The sequence below is a fragment of the Sceloporus undulatus genome, chromosome 4 (genome assembly GCF_019175285.1).
Source record: "Sceloporus undulatus isolate JIND9_A2432 ecotype Alabama chromosome 4, SceUnd_v1.1, whole genome shotgun sequence".
NCBI classification, from domain to species: domain Eukaryota; kingdom Metazoa; phylum Chordata; class Lepidosauria; order Squamata; family Phrynosomatidae; genus Sceloporus; species Sceloporus undulatus.
Genome location: NC_056525.1, coordinates 209,176,518 through 209,197,069, shown reverse-complemented (window position 1 = coordinate 209,197,069; position 20,552 = coordinate 209,176,518). Strand labels below are relative to the sequence as shown.

Below are 20,552 nucleotides of genomic sequence, written 5' to 3'. Positions count from 1 at the left end.
TCCTGTTGTATGGCAATTTATGGCACCACTTGCAACATTTTATTTCATCCTTCAAATGGGTGTCATTTTAATTCTGGGATATATTGGAACAAAACAAAACATCCTTTACTACTTTCTCTCTTTTAATTTTTTTTTCAGAGTTGTACTGCATCCCTGAATCAGTGTTATCAGTGCTTGGATAAAACTGCACATTTACACTGTAGCACTGCAACTCTTAAAAAAAACAGAGAGAAGAAAATTTTCACTTGAAATCATAGGACTACCTCAGCAAACCATGCCTATTATGTGTGTGTGTGTCTCTGTATGTGTTTTTGGAATAATTCTAGTGTAGATCCAAGAAATCACAATGACTAGACCACTGCAAAGAATGGAATGAGTAGATGCAGTGGTGATAACAATGAGCAAATCTCAAGGAGCTAGATTAAAAGATCCACTCCCATTCATACTGGAAACAAAGCTAATATGCATAATTCTGAACTCTGTTAGTTAGCAGTATCTATTGGGCAAATAAGACATCTTGTCTCTTCTGGCTTCAATTCTGGATCCAGGATGCCCCCGGATCATAACTAAATCGCCACCAATCTATATGGGATGCTGCCATCCGGATGCATCCCAGGTCGAGGCCTCACTCAGCCCACACTTTTTCTAAGTCAGGGGGCTTCTTTAAAAAATTGGCCAGCTGAGCAAGGCTTCGACCTGGAATGCATCTGGGTGGCAGCATCCTGTGTAGATCAATGGTGATTTAGTTATGATAGCATCCGGGGGGCATCCTGGATCCAGAATTGAAGCCAGAAGATGTAAACTGGCATATTTAGCAGAAATGAAGCTGGAAGAGGTAAGCCAGTTGAATCCATTGATTTAATTGTTGAATTGTTGAAATTATTCATTAGTAAATTCCACTGGTTCAAGTCTATTCTAGTTGACCAATAGGATTCAGGCCTGGGTATATAAGTTTCAGGTTTGTAATATCTTTTAAAATATTATACAGTTGAAAATTACTCTTGTGGCCCATTCACACTGCAGAATTATAGCACTGCTATTACACTTTATGAAATCACTGATTACGGAATCAAATGGAATAAAGTGGAATACTACTCCACTTTATGGAATCATGACTACTATTCCATAGCCATGATTTCATCTAATGGAATCCTGAGATTTGCAGTTTGTTGTTGTTATGTGCCTTCAAGTCATTTCTGACTTACAGCAACCCTAATGTGAATCAACCATGGGATTTCTCAGCAAGTTTGTTCAGATGGAGTTTACCATTCTTTTGAGGCTGAGAGACTATGATTTGCCTAACTAAGCTCACCCAATGACAGAGTCAGGATTAAAACTCTGGCCTTTGAGAGTCCTCGTCCAACATTCAAACCACTACACCACACTGGTTTTAATTTGAAGTTTAAGGAGGGGCGTTTAAATTTCCCATCAAGAGCACTCCAGTGCTCCGCCAAATTAAAAAAACAGGATTTCATAGGAGGGAACTCTGGAAGTTAAAATGGAATAATAGTGCTACAATTCCATAGTGTAAATGGGCCCTTTCTTGTAAACACTTAGGACACAGTGGGTATACAGCCCAGAAAAGAGACATTTCATAGAGATTTATACAGCATTACAGTGAACGAGTTCTAGATTTAGTTGTACCAGTCTCCAAAGAATCATGTATACCAATTACCATCTTTATAGCAGATTCAAAATTTGATTATCAAAAATGCATGAATCATGTGACTGATACTGAACCTAATTTTGCTGTCCTTAATTTTCATAGGAATTTCTACTTTTCATCCATTTCATAAGACTAAGAATGAAATATAAAGTTTTAAGAAGATACAAAAATATTGAATGCTATGAGAAAACTCCAGTTCTGACAGTAATGTATGCATATTTAGTTTATGTGGACAATAATTTTTAATCTTTTCTCTTTCATTCATTCATTTTTTTAAAGAAAACTTTTTTTTAAAAAAATTACCAGTTTGCTGCAGTTATGTACTTTTTGACATCAAAGTTACTTTTTAACACCTGAGGATTTTGAATCTATTTTTTCCCTTTCCAACTGAACTTTGAATATGCAGATACCTTCCCCAAATGTAGAAGTTCAAGCTGTGGCCAGTGGCAATACAGCTGAGTGATTCAAAAAAATGTAATTATCCAAAGTGCTATATGGCTAGCATTTTAATATTCCTTGTCATCTTATTTCCATTCAGGTGCATAAGCAGAGTATAATATGAATAGTTAGCTATCCACAGATTATGTGACTATTCTAATTAAACTATACAAGGTCAAATAAATGTTAGAAGATCTCTTCTCATTTTAATATACACTCTTTATACTGAAAAAGATTGTCCTTTTATATCAGTATCTGAGATGAACTTTATTATATGAAAGAGAAGTAAAGTTTACTACTAGCCTAATAAGAATAAATAGTAATTTGTAGTACTTTGTTTATTGCTTTGCTTTTTTAAAATGATCTTTCTGCTGAAAACCTCAATGGCGATAATGTTTTTAACAAAGCAACTGCAATCTGGCATTCAGTCTTCTTGTCTGAGGTCATGACAGTAAAAATATATCTCTGTTGATTCCTTCCTGCTATCCTCTGCAACAAAAGTGACTTCTTTCCTCCCTGCACTGATCTTAACTTTTAAAAGAAGATAGGTATTGATCCAAAGAATTGGAGACAAAGAACAGACATTGATCTGGGAGTAGAAGTAGAAAATATAGTACGGTTTCATAAACTCTTCTATGGGTGAAAATTGAGGTCTTCTGAGAAATGTATCACAGAAATAAAACTGCAGTGTAAACTCTTGTAGGCATTAAAAAGTCTTGAAAAGACCTTGTAAGATTTTAGTTTGCATAGGTTTTTCCATTCTTGTGGAAGAGCCTATACAAACACAATTTCTGTATGGGATTTACTTTTTCCTCAGTTTTCTTCCACCAACTGAAAATAAATAAAAATCAAACATAGCCCATTCATAAGCAAAAAGCTTCTGTTGTCCCTAGCCATAATGTATATCAAATCATTCTTGTTACCAAGAGGAATATTTAAACAACCTAAATAAATAATTTATTTGAAACTCACAACAATGAGATTTTTTTTAAAAAAAAAAATTGCTTGCCCACCCACAGATACAATCAATGTGGAAAATATTAACTATGGCCATCATCATGAGCAAGATAAAGGCAGGATAAGGCAATTTTTACTTGCCTTAAAATTGTCTTGGCTATATCTTTTCAAATTACTTCCCTGTTGCCTTATTACCTCATCTTTAAAGCATTCTTTCCTTTAGTAAATCATTGTGGAAGGGAAGGAGTGGGAGTAACATTGTTCTCTGTTCCTTTTTCATTACCAACACTGACTAGGCCCTTTGAACATGTCACCTGCTAGGGAAAGATTGCCTTGCCAAGTAGATGGTGCCCAAGCCTGACATCTGTTAATTTGCATGTGTTCTCTGTCACATTGTAACTCTGGTCTAACACTGAATTCTACATATGTACTTCCTCTTTTGACCAATGTGGAATGCTTACCTTGTTGGAAGTGGTCTCACTGACACTCCATTGTGTAGATGCGCTATCCAAGCAGTCTTGTCATCCAGATTATAACCAGAATCAGGCCTGATTAGAGTTAGGTGGCTGTATCTTTGTCCCTTCAGATCTTATCCTAATAGAACTTACTTTTATACAGAGGTCTCCTCATGGCAGTGAAGGAAAGCTCTACCACTGTCACACTTTCATGTCCAGGAGTAGCTACAAAATTGGAGCATGTGGGAGACAAGGGCATGTCCAGGAGGTTGTGGAGCCACAGGATCTATGTTCCACCATTCCTCAGACAATTCACCACTACAAAGGCCCTAAACTACACGATGTATGGAGCTGGCATAGTCAATCCACTCCCAACTGGAGAAAATAACAGAAGTAAAATAAGAAATGCACATGTACATGAGTTAGCAGAACTTTAAATATGTTTATATGTCTGCCAGGAAGTCCTCTTTTCCATCCTCTGCAAGTGATTTCTTCCCTCAAAAAGGGAACTATCAATTGCTTCCATTTTCAAAGTACTATACTTCTTAGAAATTTTAGGGATTTCAGTGAACAGCATAAGGAAACGGAATAGAGGAATTTATCCTAATTACAGCTCTAGCTGATGTAGAGTTATGTGTTTCTCATCTGATTTCAATGTGTTTTAACTTTTTCTGCTTATGGCTAAAATAGCAATTTAAAAGAAACACAACATTGCTGTTTACTTTATGCAAAGGGGGAGAAAGGTTACTTCAAGGCCCATTTAACATTCATATGTTTTCAATATATGTTTATTGAGGATTGATGAAAAACAGTCAATCTGAAAACGTTTGCAGCAACCATATCATGGCTACTCAAGCCTATATTCATATATTACATCTTAGTTTAGAAAGCTCAGCATAATGTGCTGTTTTAAAAAAGGTAGTCATTTTGATTTGGTACACTCATGCTTACAAAAATATTTTTTACACTTAGACAATAAATCAGATTCTTAATAAATTACAATATACTTATTATTTAACAAGGAAACATACAGTATTTTATAAAATAGGCAACAATGGGCCCAAACAGATGGGCACAATAAGCCCACTTTTAGGCAACATCGGTATGCAGCATTTAGACGCCACATGCAGCAATAATGCTGGGAAGCCAGCTTGAAGCCTCCCGGCTGCCCAGGCATGGGTGGCTTCATGGTGCTCTTGTGGTGCGGTGTTCAAATGCCGCAAGCTGCTAGAGCATCATGAAGCCACCATGGAGCTGTGGCGGGGATAGCAAAGCCAGCTTTTCCCTGACCAAAAAAGGAGCAGGTCTTATCTGCTCCTTTTTCAGCCTGGTTGAAGGCAGGTTGAGGCCATGGCATGTGTTTGCTGTGGCCCCAATCTATCTTCTTGCCAGTCTGGTCCCCCTCAGTGTTAAGAGTTCAAACAAAAGAGTACAAATGTCAATCCTGATATCTGGAACATTTTAGCATTCTAGAATGTAGTCATTCTGTCATTAATCAAGGAATTTTTTTACAGTGTTAAGCATCAAAACTTCTGTTCCTCTAGCTGCACCACTTGTGTACAGTGGGTCCTTGGTATTCCACACACACACGCGCACACACACACACACACCCGTGGATACCAAAATCTGTGGATGCTCAAGTCCTGTTAAATACAATGGCACACGGAAATGGTGTCCCTTCCATAAAATGCTAACATCAAGGTTTGCTTACTGGAATTTATATATTTTAAAAATATTTTCAAGCTGTGGATGCTTGAATCGGTGGCTAAAAAAATCCATGGATAAGGAGGGCCAACTGTAATATCAATATCTTGAGTTAACCAAAATGAGGCTCAAAGTGTCCACAACATGGCTCCTTTTTTTCATCACCACAACCACACTGTCCTGTCCTGTAGTGGAAGCCACAAATTAAAGATGACCTGAGTTATAGAATCTCAAGAATGTTCCAGATGAACAACTTGGTCCACAAAGGTCTATAATCCAAATTCTCAGCCCAGATCACCACTTGTGCATTCCTTCCTCAAGAGTGTTGAGTTTAAAAGTGCAGTTGCCTTATTCAATTCACTCCACCTTCTCTTCACTCCTTTCCAGGCTGCTCATAGCCTAGACTTGTGGTCAGGTGATGGAGAACAAAGTTGGAGAAGCCATATCACAGGATGCCTGTGCAGGGGTGTCTTAGTGGAGCAGTTTGGCTGCAACACATCCCTAGCTGTTGGTGGTGGTCTTTCTAATGTGGCTGTCCCTTCTTAGTCAAATCAGAGTTGCCGCTTACAGGGTGGGATTATGCCCTAGTACATTTTCCAGACAGCATTGATATGGATAGTAGCCATGCCATGGTGTCATTCCCATGAGGTCCGGGGGCTCTGAAATTCACAGGAAAGAACTGAATGCAACATAGTATCATAAGGGGAAATCAGTGTAACATCTCTGGATAGGAGAGCAGTTGTTACACATTTTATTTTATTTTATTTCAAGGGGAAAAGCTGTGAGGGGGCAGGATGGAAATAGGCTTTTGTTTATGTGCTTGTCTGAATCAAATATAAATTTGTATTAACTAAACCTTTGAAGTTTATACAAAAATATGAACAACCTTGTAGTAGAGACCAAACGTCATCTAGTTTGGAATTTCTTTAATTAATTGTTCCAATGTGGTGTAGTGATTTGAGTGTTGGACTAGGATTCTTGGAGGCCAGGGTTCAAATCTTCACTTGATTACAGATACCTAGTGGGTAGCCTTGGTCAAGTTACAGTCTCTCAGCCTCAGGTGCCAATGGCAAATCCCATCTGAACAAATCTTGCCAATTTGAATCTGTGAAAAGTCCACCTTAGGGTCAATAAGTCAGAAACAACTTGAAGGCACACAGCAGCAGCAGCAGCAACAGCAACACCCACCTTCAGCATTCTAAATTGTACATGGATAGACCACAGACATTCAGCCTCAACACATGAAGGCCAATAGGAACAGAGATTGAGGCAGCACAGAGCTACCATGCTCATCTTTATTCTCTTCATTTTCATGATCATTACACCAGCGACAAAAATGTCTAATAATGCTGGCAGCAATGCTTCATCAGTAACATTGCTAACATTGAACATTGGATCTAAGAGATGTACTGCTATGTATGTGGAGTCCACTGTCATTATTTTAAACATTTCTACTTAAAAAAACATTTACTCTAAAAAAAAACATTCAGAAAAGATGTGAATGATTATGTCTAAGGGGCTGTACAGGCAGCCCTTAAGGGACGGCATGATGATGCCCCTTTCCTAGCTGGATTGTGGCCGCAGCAACCGCATGCCGTAGCCCCAATCAGGCCTTTCCAGGGCGCAAAAAGGAGCCACAAAAAGTGGGGGCAGAGACAGGATTTTAGACTTTGGAGAATTCCTTTAAAATTCATTTTAAAAGCCAGAGCAAATTCACTACCCACTAGCATGGAACAGACCAGCAGCTGTTGGTGTGTGGGTTGGTGGAAGGGAAGGCCAATTTTGGTAGCACTCCTATTTTATTGTTTTAAATCATTGAAATGCTTTAATGGCACATAACAAAGCAGCTTATAATAAGATAAAGAATGTGCAAGAAACTAATTGTACATGAAGAACCTAAAATCTTTTGATGTTTAGGTACAGATGAAAATGTATTTATGAAGCAAGTCCAAGAGCAAAATTCACTGACTTAAAAAATTCCACTGAAATAACTGTGACTGCCTTTTATACAACTTCCAGTCTTATGTACACTTCCCCGGTTGTGATCAAATACAGTGAGCCTTATTTCTGACTAAACATGTGCAATACATGTACATGCACGCACACACACACACAATATATAGATGCTTTCAGGAAGCATTTTGGCTTTTAACCTGTACTATATACTCAAGAAAATGAGACGCCTGCTTTGATTAACTGTTAAAACCACTCGCTTTGCCGTTTCATTATTTCTACATTTCAGATTTCATTTTTATTAAAATCAGACTTTGCATTCTGCAATGAATATTACTTAAGATTTTTTAAGATGACAAATGGTATAGAGGGACAATAAATTAAATCTCCTCAATTGTGATTCAAAGCACTGCAAACATGGAACAGTTTTTTTTCATCATATCACATATTAGAAACCACAAATTCTATCTGAATTCAGGTTTTAAAAAAATATTAGCAAAAGCAATCTCTCCCCCCCCCCCCTCTTCTCCAAAGAGACCAGTACTTGTCTTCTTTAATAGCAGGTCGAAGTTCTGTGTCCTGAGTTTTCCAGTGTCATGATGGTTTAACACAGTGCTTGTACTACAAAAAATATTGATCAGTATCATAATGGCTTTTGTTTCAAAAGAGATGGCTGGGAAATAACAGTAACTTGGTTTGTTGATATCTTGTATTCCTGGCCAGAGCCTTGTGGAGGAGAAGGAAGTGGAGTTTCAGGAGTTGCTGGAAAGGAATTTAAAATAAATTAACCAATAATCTAATCAAGCTTGTGCTAGAAGCACAGAGTGGTAGCAATAAACAGGCCTTGGCTTGGAGAAGAAGTGGAATTTATATATGTCTGTAGCACTTATTGGTTACTGCCCACAGAGCTAAATCTAGTGTCCATCCCAACTTGGGCTGAGTCACTGAAATCGAAGGATCTTACCTAAATGGTAACTAACTAGTCCCATTTATTTCAACTGATCTTCTGTATTTGAGGCTAACAATGAATTTATCTCACAGAGTTTATCATGGGATTGGAGTAAGAATCCAGTTACTGGGCAGCCTGATTTCTGACTGAAACCACTGTCTCTATCAGAGTTTGAAAATATTTTGTTGTTGCTATTGATTAAACATCCAGAATCCCCTAGCTACAATCATGCCGACTGAAGAATTCTAGGAGTTCCAGTTCTTTAAAAACAAGAATTTTCCAAGCTCTTGGTCTCAGTTATGCTTGAATAATTTTGATGGGAGGCTATGAATGCCTTTTCTTGACCACACATATCTTTGTGTTCCTATCTGGTACGATTAAAAGTAACTTGAACCAAATTCATGGCATGCATGTATGGAAGGAATAGAAACAAGCATGATGTTACTGACAAATATTACCTGATCCCCCAGTAAAATATAAATAAGCCACAGAAGGTATATAATCAAATGATATTTGCAATAAACTTACAAATCTGTTCTGAATGTACAGGAACAGTCACTGGACTTATAAGCAAAGTTTGTCCAGTGAGGGGATCTTGAGCTAGATGAGGATGTGCTGGATGGAGATTAGAAGCATCATTAGAAGTACCTGCAATAAATCCCCAAAACATGCATCAGTACAATTTAACATGTTGCTGTATGAAATGTTTCATTTCCCTTATCAAAATAACCTATAAGATTTTATGGACTGAACTGTGACAAAAGCAAGGATGAAAATAGTTGCATATTAGATGTGATACATGTTGTAGTGGCCAGATCCTGCATGATCAACCATAATTGTAATGAGAGAGCTTTGCCAGTGTAGTTACATTTGTTGAAGCCATCCCACCAAAAATCTACCTTTCTGTTGGGGCACTGGCAGGCTGAAAAGGTAGGTTTGGGGGTCACTATCTGTTGCTAACAACCATAAAGATGAGTTATGAGACTGTAGGTCCAGAGGACAATCTCATAAAATACAGAGTAGGATGACAGCCATTGACTAAAAAAAACAACCCACTTGTGTTCAGTAGCCCAATATTATTCACAGAAGATACGTCTCAGCAGGTAGAACTAATATTACACTTAGGATCTGGTTGGTTGAATACTCTTCTTTCGAAACAGAAGGGGATGATAGGTGACAACATAGGCTCTCCAGGAGAACCTGGAGAGCCACAAAGCCTAAAAAAAAAATTCAAAAGCACTTTTTTGCACCCAAATGCTCTCTTTCCGTATAATCCATCCGCCTACTTGAAGGGAAGGAATATAATAATATTCCTGTGCACTAAAAGACTTTGCATTTGTGAGTAGAGGCCATGCACCACTATCTTTTACAATAACTTCTTTATATGGCCCCTATGCAAACGTGTCTTAATTATATTCTCCTCTCCCTTTCCAGTTGACCTCCCCTTGATCAGATTTGTATCCTATTGGCTGGCAACAATGCATATATCACAACAATGGGTGCAAAATTTGACTTGGTCGCAAATCTAGGCATCAAAATCATTTATAAGAATTACATGGAGGTGATGAAGATACATGGTACTGGATCCAGGGGCTTTTAATTTATATTAAAGGTCATTTTGTATTTTTGCATTTTTATATTTTTGCAGCACTTGCTTGTTACCTGTATTTTATATTTATTATTGTTATTGTAGTTTATTTGTTTGCATTTTACCTCAGTTACATTGAACTGTGATGGCTTATAGCTTTTATCAATAAACAAACTCAGAAACCCTCCCCCCCTCCAAATACCATCTAGAGATCAAATGTCCAATATTAGTTCTACCTGTTTAAAAGTAATTTCTGTGAACAATATTGAGCCACTGAACACCAATTATTATTATTATTATTATTATTATTATTATTATTATTATTATTATTCAATAACTGTCCTCCTCCTCAGTAGGAGCGTATGGCTCTCATAGTTCTCTCTAGCGATTATTTTCACCATGTTTTAAATCTCACAGGGACTGCTTTAGATCAGGAAGTGTTTTTAACTCCCTGTTCTCTCTCTCATTTTAGAAAAGTCCTCTCCCAGACCTAAAAGACACTGGATGTTGGAGAGATGTGTCAAAAATGCCACCACCCCTAATTGACATTGGGGGGGGGGGAACAATATGATCCCTGGGGAGGCTCTTGAACCCACAAGCTGCCTCCAGAGCACATTTTGCCAACCCTTGTTTTAAAAGATAGTTTACACATGCCATTTTCTCTCTCTTTAGTGTTTCTTATTTTCTATTGCATCTAAAAATGATATGTTTTATAGTATATCATTTTTGCAAAATATAGAAATAGTAATTATTTTTGCTATACAAATATTTTAATTGGCATTTAGAGTACTCTTGAGTAATTGTTAGCTTCATACTCATTAGGCAAAGCAAATTAAGTACAATATTATTGCTTTTGTTTGATTGATTCTGAATTTTACAACATGTGCTACTTGCCTGTGTGACATTTTATCAATAGGTTTTGTGTATCACAAATTCCTATCATTTTTATCTGCAGAGTCCCCGAAGGATTCATTCCAAAATACATTATGCTTAATAAACTTTCTCTCCATCTAGATTTAGGGATGGATGACAATTTCATTTTCTTTTTACAGAAAAATTCCCAACATTTTTACATTTTTTTTAACAAGAAGGAATTTTAAAAAATGAATCTGGGGCAAAGAGAATTCCAGCACAGAGTTTTCAGATATCTAACTACTAAATGTCCGGATCTGAATCCTTGTAATATGCCTGTAGTGTTTCATTACTACAGTTCTTCCCCGCTTGCCCCCCCCCCCAAAAAAATTGCTCACATTTGAGATCTAGATGGGAGGTGTCTACAATATCATCCTCTCCATACTAAGAATAGTTGCTCTTACTGGGATTCAGTGTATTGTAGTGGTTTGAGTGTTGGATTGAGACCCCAAGAAACCAAGGTTTGAAACACCAGTCAGCCATGGAAATCCACTGGGTGAGCTTGGGCAAGTCACACTCTCTCAGCTTCAGAAACTGTGACAGATTCACCTTTGTGAAGTCGGAGGCTTCCATGGGCAGCATCCCTAGTGGTTTTTCAGGTTATGTTGTCATGTTCTAGAAGAGTTTCTTCCTGACAAGAATTCCAACCATCACGAAAATGAAGCACAATCAAAGCATTGGTAGACCAGGCAAAACACATCTGCGAACCCCATTACTTGGAAGATGAATTGAAACACCTAGACTGGGCTCTACAGGCGAATGCTTATTCCAGCTCAGACATCAAAGGGCTTGCCAGACCGAGAAAAACCCAAAGGAGTGAAGACAAGCAACCACCCAAAGGGAAGGTATTTCTACCATACATCAGAGAAGTAACAGACAGAATAGGCAAACTGGCAAAGAAGCACAACCTCCAAATGATTTATAAACTGACCAAGAAAATCCAGCAAATGCTGCACTCAGTGAAGGACAGGAGAGACCCTCTCACAGCCACAAAAGTTTACCGCATACCATGCAGCTGCGGACAAGTCTACATAGGGACCACCAAACGCAATGTCCAAACACGAATCAAGGAACATGAGAGACATTGCAGACTGGGTCAGCCAGAAAAATCAGCAGTAGCAGAACATGTTACAAAACATCCTGGGCATAAAATGCTGTTTGAAAACACTAAAATTCTGGACCATGCCAACAACTGTCAAGTCAGAATGCACAGGGAAGCCATTGAAATCCACAAACACTTGGACAACTTCAACAGGAAAGAAGAAACCCTCAAAGTAAATAAAGTTTGGCTACCAGTCCTGAAGAACACCAAAACCAGGACTCAGCAAATGCAAATGAGAAACCATTCAGGGTCAGAGGCTTTCCCAGCAAACGATCACCAATTAGTAGACATTAATCCTCTTTTGCATATCCTCTTACCCTGAGGAAGCCATCAACAACAGAACAATACACAGATTAACATGGGAATCACTTCTCACCCAGGGTCACAGTATATATATACCCACTCTCTTCCAGGTTAGCATTCTCTGAAGATGCCACCCACAGATGCTAGTGAAATGTCAGGAAGAAACTCTTCTAGAACATGTCACCATAGCCTGAAAACCTCACAAAGGTTCACCTTTGATGTTTTTGTTAACTGCTTTCGTGCTGATCTCAACCCATGGTGATCCTGCTGATGAGACATCTCCAAGACCCCTTTTCCTCAACTGCTCTGCTCAACTCCTGCAAACTCATACTCCTCTTTTTAATAGAGTCCTTCCATCTAGCGTGCAGCCTTCCTCTCCTTCTACTTCCCTCCACCTATCCTAGCATTATTGTTTTTTCCAGTGATTCATGTCTTCTCATGACTTAGTACGCCAGCCTAAGTTTTGTCATCTTGGCTTCCAGAGAGATTTCTGACTTGATCTGTTCTAGGACCCATTTGCTTGTTCTTTTGGCTGTCCATGGAATCCTCAGCACTCTTCTCCAGCACCACATCTCAAATTAATTAATTTTCTTCCTATCATCTTTCTTAACTGTCCAGCTCTCTCACCCATACATGATAATAGGTAATACAATGGCTTATATGATTCTAACTTTTGTGCTGAGTTGTATATCTTTGTATTTTAGGATCTTTTCTAGTTCTTTCATAGCTGCCCTCCCTATTCTTAACCTTCTTCTGATTTCCTGGCTGCAATCCCCATTCTAATCAATGCTTGATCCCAGGTATAAGAACTCTTCTACTGTTTCTATTTCCTCATTATCTAGTTTGAATGTGTGTAAGTTCTCTGTGGACATTATTTTTATTTTCTTTATGTTCAACAGTAAGCCTGCCTTTGCACTTTCTTCTTTGATCTTCCTTAGTAGTTGTTTGAGGTCTGTGAGGCTTTCTGCTAGTATTATGGTGTCATCAGCATTTCTCAGAATGTTGATATTTCTTCCTCCTATTTTCACTCCTCTACTGTGTCCAAACCTGTTTTTCTTACAATATATTCTGCATATAAGTTGAAAAGGTAGAGTGATAAGGTGCAGCCTTGTCTGACTCCTTTGCCAATTGGCAACCATTCTGTTTCGCCGTGTTCTGTTCGGACAGTAGCCTCTTGTCCTAAGTACAGAATTCTCACCAGGACTATCAAATGTGTTGGCATGCCATGTCTTCAAGAGTGTTCCATAGCCTTTCATGATCTATACAGTCAATGGCTGTTTTTCTTTTGAAATTTCCTGGTGCACTCCATTAGCCATAATATGTTTGCAATGTGGTCCCTAGTGCCTCTTCCTTTCTTGAACCCTGGAATTTGCCTCAGATGCTGCTGCCAAATAACCACAGGAGACCAAGCTGGAGGAAAGGCCACAACTTTATTAATAGCAAAACAATTGGTAGGATTGGCACAAAGCATGAGGTCAGGATCTGTGAAATCAAACAACCCCATGTTTGTCTGATTAGCAAAAGCCTGGTACCCACCAGGCATTGGGATGACCTAGGGGCTAAGGAACACCACTTGACCGCAACTCTGCCATGCGTTCACATATTCGATAAGCCCCTAGTCACCGGGAGGCGCTCTTGCGTTATGGCCCTCGCAATGGCCATACACCTGCCCTATTCGCCGCCGGGTCCCGACTGACTCCCAAACCAGAGCTCCGTAGCCCTTGGTACCACACCGTGCAGATCCTGGCCTATGCTTCCGACTCCAAGTTGTGACAAAAACCCACAAACCAAGCGGTGGGTGGGTGGGAGAAGCACTCCATTGCCTCCTCCCTTCCTACTTGGCTCCAAACCGCTTGGAGCCAAGCGTCAACTGAGGGCTGGAGCTGGCTGCGTGGCCTTAAATAGGCCCCGGCTCCGCCCCCAGGTCACCTGATCCGGGAGACTTCTCCTCCAGGGCAACTGACCAATGAGCTGCCCTGGACTAGCGGAACTCCCAGATCATAGAGCCTGGCCCCTAGAGTGTCGCGGGGCAGAAGCGACTCCCCTTCCACCCTGCGCACCAATAAGGGGCCGGGGCAAGCCACAGAGTTTTGTAGCCACTTTCTAGCAGCAAAGCAGCCTGCCCGTCCAGCCGGGCGGCCGCTTTTTCTCTCTACATGTATGGTTTTTGTGTGGATAGGGATGTATATTGACCGTTTCCAGTCTATTGGCCATTGCTTTGTTTTCCATATCTGTTGACATATCTTGGTTAGCATTAGAGCTGACTCTGTCGATGTGGCTTGTAGCAGTTTGATTGAAATGTCATCTGTTTTTGGAGACTTGTTTTTTGCCATTTCTCTTGCTGCATTTTTCACCCTGCTTTTTAGAAATTTGGGGTTCATATACATATGACTCATATACATATTTCCATGTTTCCTTCATGTTGTCATCTCTTTTATATAACTCATCTGTGTCTTACATCCAATGTCTTGAATTAAATTATTTTTGTTGTCGTAGAGCATCTCAGTCCTTGGCTTAAACCTTCCTTTGATTTCCTGAATCTTGTGGGATAGGTCTCATGCTCTTCCCTTTTGGTTGTTGTCTTCTATTTCTCTGCATTGGTCATTGTAGTAGTTTTCTTTATCTTTACACATTAGCATAAAGATTCACCTTAGGGTCACCATAAGTCAGAAATAACTTGAAGGCACACAACAAACAACGATTGGATTTGGTCAATATAAGTAGTGGAGAATTACATTTCAGTTTGTTTTTTGAAGAATCACAGAAATTCACAAACTACAGATTTGGGATGGGAAGAAATTAAGATTTTTTAAAAAATCAAATGTTGGACAAAATGAAACTTATAAATATTTCCATCTTTAAATGTCTACATAGCCTTCTTTTGCTATTTTACAATTGGTGCCTAGTCATTATTTTCCTGTGACAGGATTGAACCTGTGCAAGTTGTACTTCTTTCATCTTTTAAAAGGATTTCAAGAGGAAATCAAAGCCTTTTGCTTCTGTTTTTGATAAACTTCAATTAATTATTATCTCTAAACCAAAAAAACAGAATTAATCTTAAATATGGTTTATTGACACAAACTACTTCCGATCTGGTTGCTTCCTCAAACAAAGCCTACTTGAAATTAACCACAAGTTGTTGAATTTGCATGACCTGAGCTTCAGTTAATCAACAGTTGAGATAAAAGCTTCTCAGCTCTCCTCATGGGAATTTTGGGGAAAGATAGTCAGGCAAGGAGATGAACATGCAGATTTAGGATTTATACTGGCTTGTTCCCATTCTGACCAAATTCAACCAATGTTTAATGTACACTGCATGCTTGAAATAATAAAACTTACAAAGTAGCTTATAAAATGTGGTGAGATATTTAAAAACAGAGCTACAGTACCTCTACAGACCACTATCTTCCCAGATAATAAAAGAATTTCTGCTGTCAGCATTGACACCACCATGACCACACTTCCTTTTGCATTTTGCATTTCTAGTTGAATCCAAAGGTCTAAATTTGGGGTGATCAACTTGTGCCCTTTCACATGTTTTCCACAATTTGCATCATCCCTAGCCAGCAGAAACAATGATGAGGGTTTATGGAGCTGTAGTCCAACAACATGTGAAGGCATATGAGCTGCCCCACAGTAGTCTAAACAGAACAACTATGACCTGAAACAGAAGGATAGATGGGGTGGCTTCTGGCTGCTCTGGAGGTGTGGCATTTACATGATGGATGCCATTGGAGTACCTTTTTTCCACTACTTTCTGTGATCCATTTGGGACTGTAGCAGGAGGTGCCCTTGGGGCTGCAGCGTGTGTTTACCCTGACCTCAAGGAAATTGAGCTGGGAGCAGCTTCTGGCCACTCCTGGATGCCCATCTGCTTCGCCCTCAACTTGAGTATGGACACTTTCTTTATATTTAAGCAAGCCATTGAGCCACTAACCCCCTACCATCTGTTCCAAGTAGCACAACTCTCCAATGTCTTGGACCAATGAAGGAAAAAAAAGGAATCATTTGTTAAATCTACTGATATACTCACCTCCTAATAACATTTCCTGAAGTAAGCTGTCAATTTTAACCAATCCAAAGAGTTTCACAAACTGTATTTGCTCAACCATTTGCCAGGTAATACTCTGCAAAGTAGGGAGCAGCAGCAAGAGTTCTCCAAATCGTCCCCGGGAGTCATACTGGCGATCATTGATGTAATCCTCCAGACTGATCTGAACTTGAAACCTCATGTTCCTGATCTTTATTGGATTACTCAGTCCTTTTGCATCTTCAGAGAACATAGAAAATGTATTTAATTAGTGAATCAGTTAATTCCTTTTAATGCATACTCCTCATTTCTCCTGGCAAGGTCGCAACATGGCTTGCAGCATAAATTAAAACAAAGCAGAGCTAAAGACCTGACAGTTAAAAAGTATTTTAAAACAATTATATAAAGTATCCTATTAAAACAACACTAACTTAAAACAGTCACACAAGGATAAGACACATAATCAGGAAAAATAATGACAATGAAGCACAATATAATCCATTCTGCTTGTCTATAGAGTCTCTAGTGAGACAGGATATTAACTGGAAAATGATAAGTCTCAACAATTTGTGTCCCAAAAAGAATCACCACTCCTTAAGTCTGTTTAGCTTCCAAAATCAGATGGGATTTGGTGCTTTCAAGGTATTTAAGATGGATCTCTTTCAGTTGCAAATATAGTCATGGCTCTGGGTACTGGTGGGAATCCAAATACACTGCTAAGTCAGAAAACCTAATAGTTACTACTTATCATGGAACTTTATTGCACAGGCCCTGGAACGGGCCTGTTGCATTCTAAAAGGAAATGTGATGGGGATGGGAGGTGGCATAGAACACATCTTACCACACAGGGAGAACACTGCTGCCACTGCCAGACGTTCCCATCTTGTTCCGGATGCATCCCAGAGGGGATGATTTTCAGGAATGCTTCTCAAGGGGAACACATCTGAAACGCAATGGGAATGTCCAGTGGCGGAGGCAGTATTCTCCCTGTGCGGTAAGATACTTTCTATGCTGCCTCCTATCCCCATCACATTCCCTTTTAGAACGCAGCAGGCTCGTCCCAGGACCTGTGCAATAAAGTTAATAGACAAAACGTAAGAAATTCCTACTCTCCAACAGTTACAAAAGGTTTCCTTTCACTCTGCATAATTTTAATCTCAGAACACAAATGACATATTATTTTTAATATGACAAGAACACCTAACACATAGGCAAGTCTTGTGACTTTAAGTCTAAGCAATGTGAATTAAGATACCTTTCAACATCCAAGAGGAGGCTCAAACTAACATTCTTCCAGCATCAACAATGTTCTGCTCATCCAAATAACTTAATCAAATTTTCCTTTCCCTATCTCTAATATATTTGGGAGACATGAGGACATTTTTGAAAATACCTGGATCAAAGAAGAGGATAGCTTTTAGACAGGCATATTCATTATCATCAATTTGAATTTCCTGAAATGGACGTATTATTTCATCCAGAATCCGATTTGCTACTCGACTGATCTCAATTTCAGAACTGTTGCGATGAATTACAAAATCATTACCTTAAGAAAAGAAAAGAAAACAATTATTAGCAACAATATCTGTAGTCAAATAACACTTACCCAGTTTCTAGTTTTGCTTTGGCATATATCCATTGATCTAAATGTTCACTAAGTTGCTTCTCTATTCATACCACTGCTTCTTCCTATGTATAGTATGCCATGAGACAACTGTATTAAAGCTTATAACTGTACATATTGTTGTTCACCCCATAAATATATGTTTGGTGATAGCATTTAATTTTACAAAAATATTAATAAAGCAGAGTTCCTTTCACACTAAACAACTGAACTTCAACTGCCATAGCAATATCCTATGGGATCCTGGAATTTGTAGTTTACAGTTCTTTGCCAGAGACTCTCCAGCCTCACTGAACTATAATTTCCAGGACTCCATAGACTGCAGCCATGGCAGTTAAAGTGGAATCACAGTATTATAACAGTGTGAAAAGACCTGATGTCTCCCATATGTTCACTTGTGTCTTGCTTGCATATGTCCCAGACTCATTCAGTTTTGCACAAGATGCTGGAGTACAAAGACCTTTTATTTAATCCAGGGGGGCTCTTCTTATGTTCTTAAGGTAGGTGAGAAAGTTTTGACCAATAGGAGAGACCCTCCTACCCTTACAGACAAATATTAAAGGCAAATTATGACTCATTAAACTAGTTACAACAGTCAATTAGAATTTTAATATAATTTTTGGAGACCGTTCCTGCTCAGGAATGGAGGGATTATATGCTCTGGATAGGAAAACACATACAAATTACTTCCTTCAACAACCTTTTTTCTCCTGTGACAGAGGTGGGGAACCTTTGGCCTGCCAGATATTTTGGCCTACAATTTCCACCAGCTCCATCCAGAAAGGGTAATGGGAAAAGATGATGAAAATTATAATGCCAAAAAGAGAGCCAATGTTTCCCCAATCCTGCCCTAAGCGTCTGTAGATGGAAAATAGAATATGTTCTTGCCAGATCGCTCCCCTTCTCCCCCATTTTTCTCTCTGCTATAGCCCATTCCATTCAGAAATGCCCTTCTATGTAGCCTTGGGGCTAAGTCTGTTATCACAAGGAGGGGACAAGAGAGACCAGTTGTGCCAACCACATGCCTATTTCTGGATTCAACCCAATGTGTCATTGGTTTCAGTCTTATGCTACAAACACTTGCTTCTCAGTAAACATGGATAGGATGATGCTGTTAAGAAGAAACATAAAGGTAACTTTACCTAAAAGAATAATGTCTTTGTAAACCATCGAGCGTTTTGCTGCTCCAAGAAGCAGGTGTTCTCCAGCATGTGCTCTTAACAGAGCAACCTTGAAAAAGTTGCATACAGAACATTGTAACGTCAAAAATTAAACAAGTAAAATCAACACATCGTATGAAGTAGCTGTTGCTATTATGCTAAAAGACAGTGCTTTCTCTTGTTGCTTTGTTGCCAGTTTTTTAGTGTATGTAATACTTAAAGCAATAATGAAAAACCTGAAACATTTCCTTACTGTCCCTAGATGTAATTTAGTTGCCCTGACCCCATTAGTTTTAGCCTTTCAACTTGCCTCTGGAAAGGAAGTACAGTACAAAGAGGTCTCTAGCATTTCCTTTCAGAGATAATTTATTGTCTTGATTTGTAGCATGCAGTTAGGCCTCTAGTTTTCCCTTAAATAATTACAGACAAGTGAATGGGAAGAACATCTTAGAAAGTAGTGATCAAGGAAGGGAGAATTATCTCTGCTGTCTCTATCATCACTGGAATACTCCCCACCCCACAAGATGAAAATATGGAGGCTAATACAGCATAGTGGTTAAACTGCTGCACAGAGACATGGGGGAGCGAGGTTCTAGTCCTCACTGAGCCACAAAACTCATTAGGTGATTTTCGGCAACTCTTTCAGCCTCACTTGTTTCACTGGACGGTTATGAAGATATAGTTGGGAGCAGGGGGAGGACTAATCATTGCATGGAAGGCATGATAAAAATGTAACTAATAAATTCACAATTAACAAACAGGGAAATTTAATCTAGAGGTGCATCTACATTACACTGTTGAAATAATGCCACTTTAAATGCCATGGCTCCATCCTATAGAATCCTTGGATTTGTAGTTTTGTGAGGCACCAGCACTCTTCATCAGAGAAGGCTAAAGACCTTGCAAAACTCCAAATCCCAGGATTCTATAGGATGGAGCTACAACACTTAAGTGGTGTCAAATTGCATTATTGTAGATGCATCTTAAGTGATAGCACTGGGAGAGAAGGGATAAGTCTCTCCATATTCTGTGTTCCAGGTAAAATTTCCTCCTCCCTCCCCATAAGGAAAAGAAGACACAGAATTCGTTCACACATATACTGTACCAAGGGAATACTTGGTTTGACTCTAAATCAGCAGTGACCCATATAAAGTGAATCACTAAAATCCACTAAAGTAAACCTGTAAATCACTAAATTACTTCTCTTTCAGTTATCCCCACCCCCAGTCACTGGGAATATATTTTTTCAAGTTCTTGATCTGCTTCTGTCTGCTGGTGTGGTAAGGATATCCTGGAACCAGGTCTTGCTTTGTCTTGCTCCTAGACCCAGTCCTACCAAGATTTTTTTCAACAATGAAAGATTCTAGGTGCAAATATTTCATAAACTTGTCCCAGAGTCTCAGATTTAGTTTAGTTCAGTAGCTCCATGTTCTTTCCAAACTGAAAATAAAAATATTACACTGTACACATGTTAACAACAGAGGTTTTCCAGTGTATTAAATCATACCTGATCATCTAGCCGTAGTTCACAGAAGGCTGGAATATATTTTGCCCACTCAACAAGAACAAGGAGCTGTTGCTTCATAGATTCACAGACATCGCTAATACCAGCAATTTTCTTAATATTTATGTCAGTATTACCACCACTGGGGCTTGAAACAGGGATCTGATCATAGTGGAAAGAAATTGTGAACAAAGTTAAAAAATTATT

The 20,552-nt window shown here is 39.0% G+C and overlaps 1 protein-coding gene across 3 annotated transcripts in view; it reads right to left on the bottom strand.

Annotated features, from left to right (window-relative positions):
• Nucleotides 1–5,214: 5,214 nt before the first annotated feature.
• The window catches only part of HNF4G (hepatocyte nuclear factor 4 gamma), a 99,646-nt gene continuing 84,308 nt past the window's right edge, over nt 5,215–20,552 (bottom strand). For all 3 annotated transcript variants that reach the window (XM_042465443.1, XM_042465445.1, XM_042465444.1), the window contains exons 5-10: nt 20,349–20,507; nt 18,824–18,911; nt 17,451–17,603; nt 16,061–16,297; nt 8,651–8,770; nt 5,215–7,935 (exon numbers count right to left, since the gene is read on the bottom strand). In XM_042465443.1, coding sequence (XP_042321377.1) covers nt 7,817–7,935; nt 8,651–8,770; nt 16,061–16,297; nt 17,451–17,603; nt 18,824–18,911; nt 20,349–20,507 — 876 coding nt within the window. In that variant the 3' untranslated portion in view covers nt 5,215–7,816. The remainder of the gene's footprint in view (nt 7,936–8,650; nt 8,771–16,060; nt 16,298–17,450; nt 17,604–18,823; nt 18,912–20,348; nt 20,508–20,552) is intronic.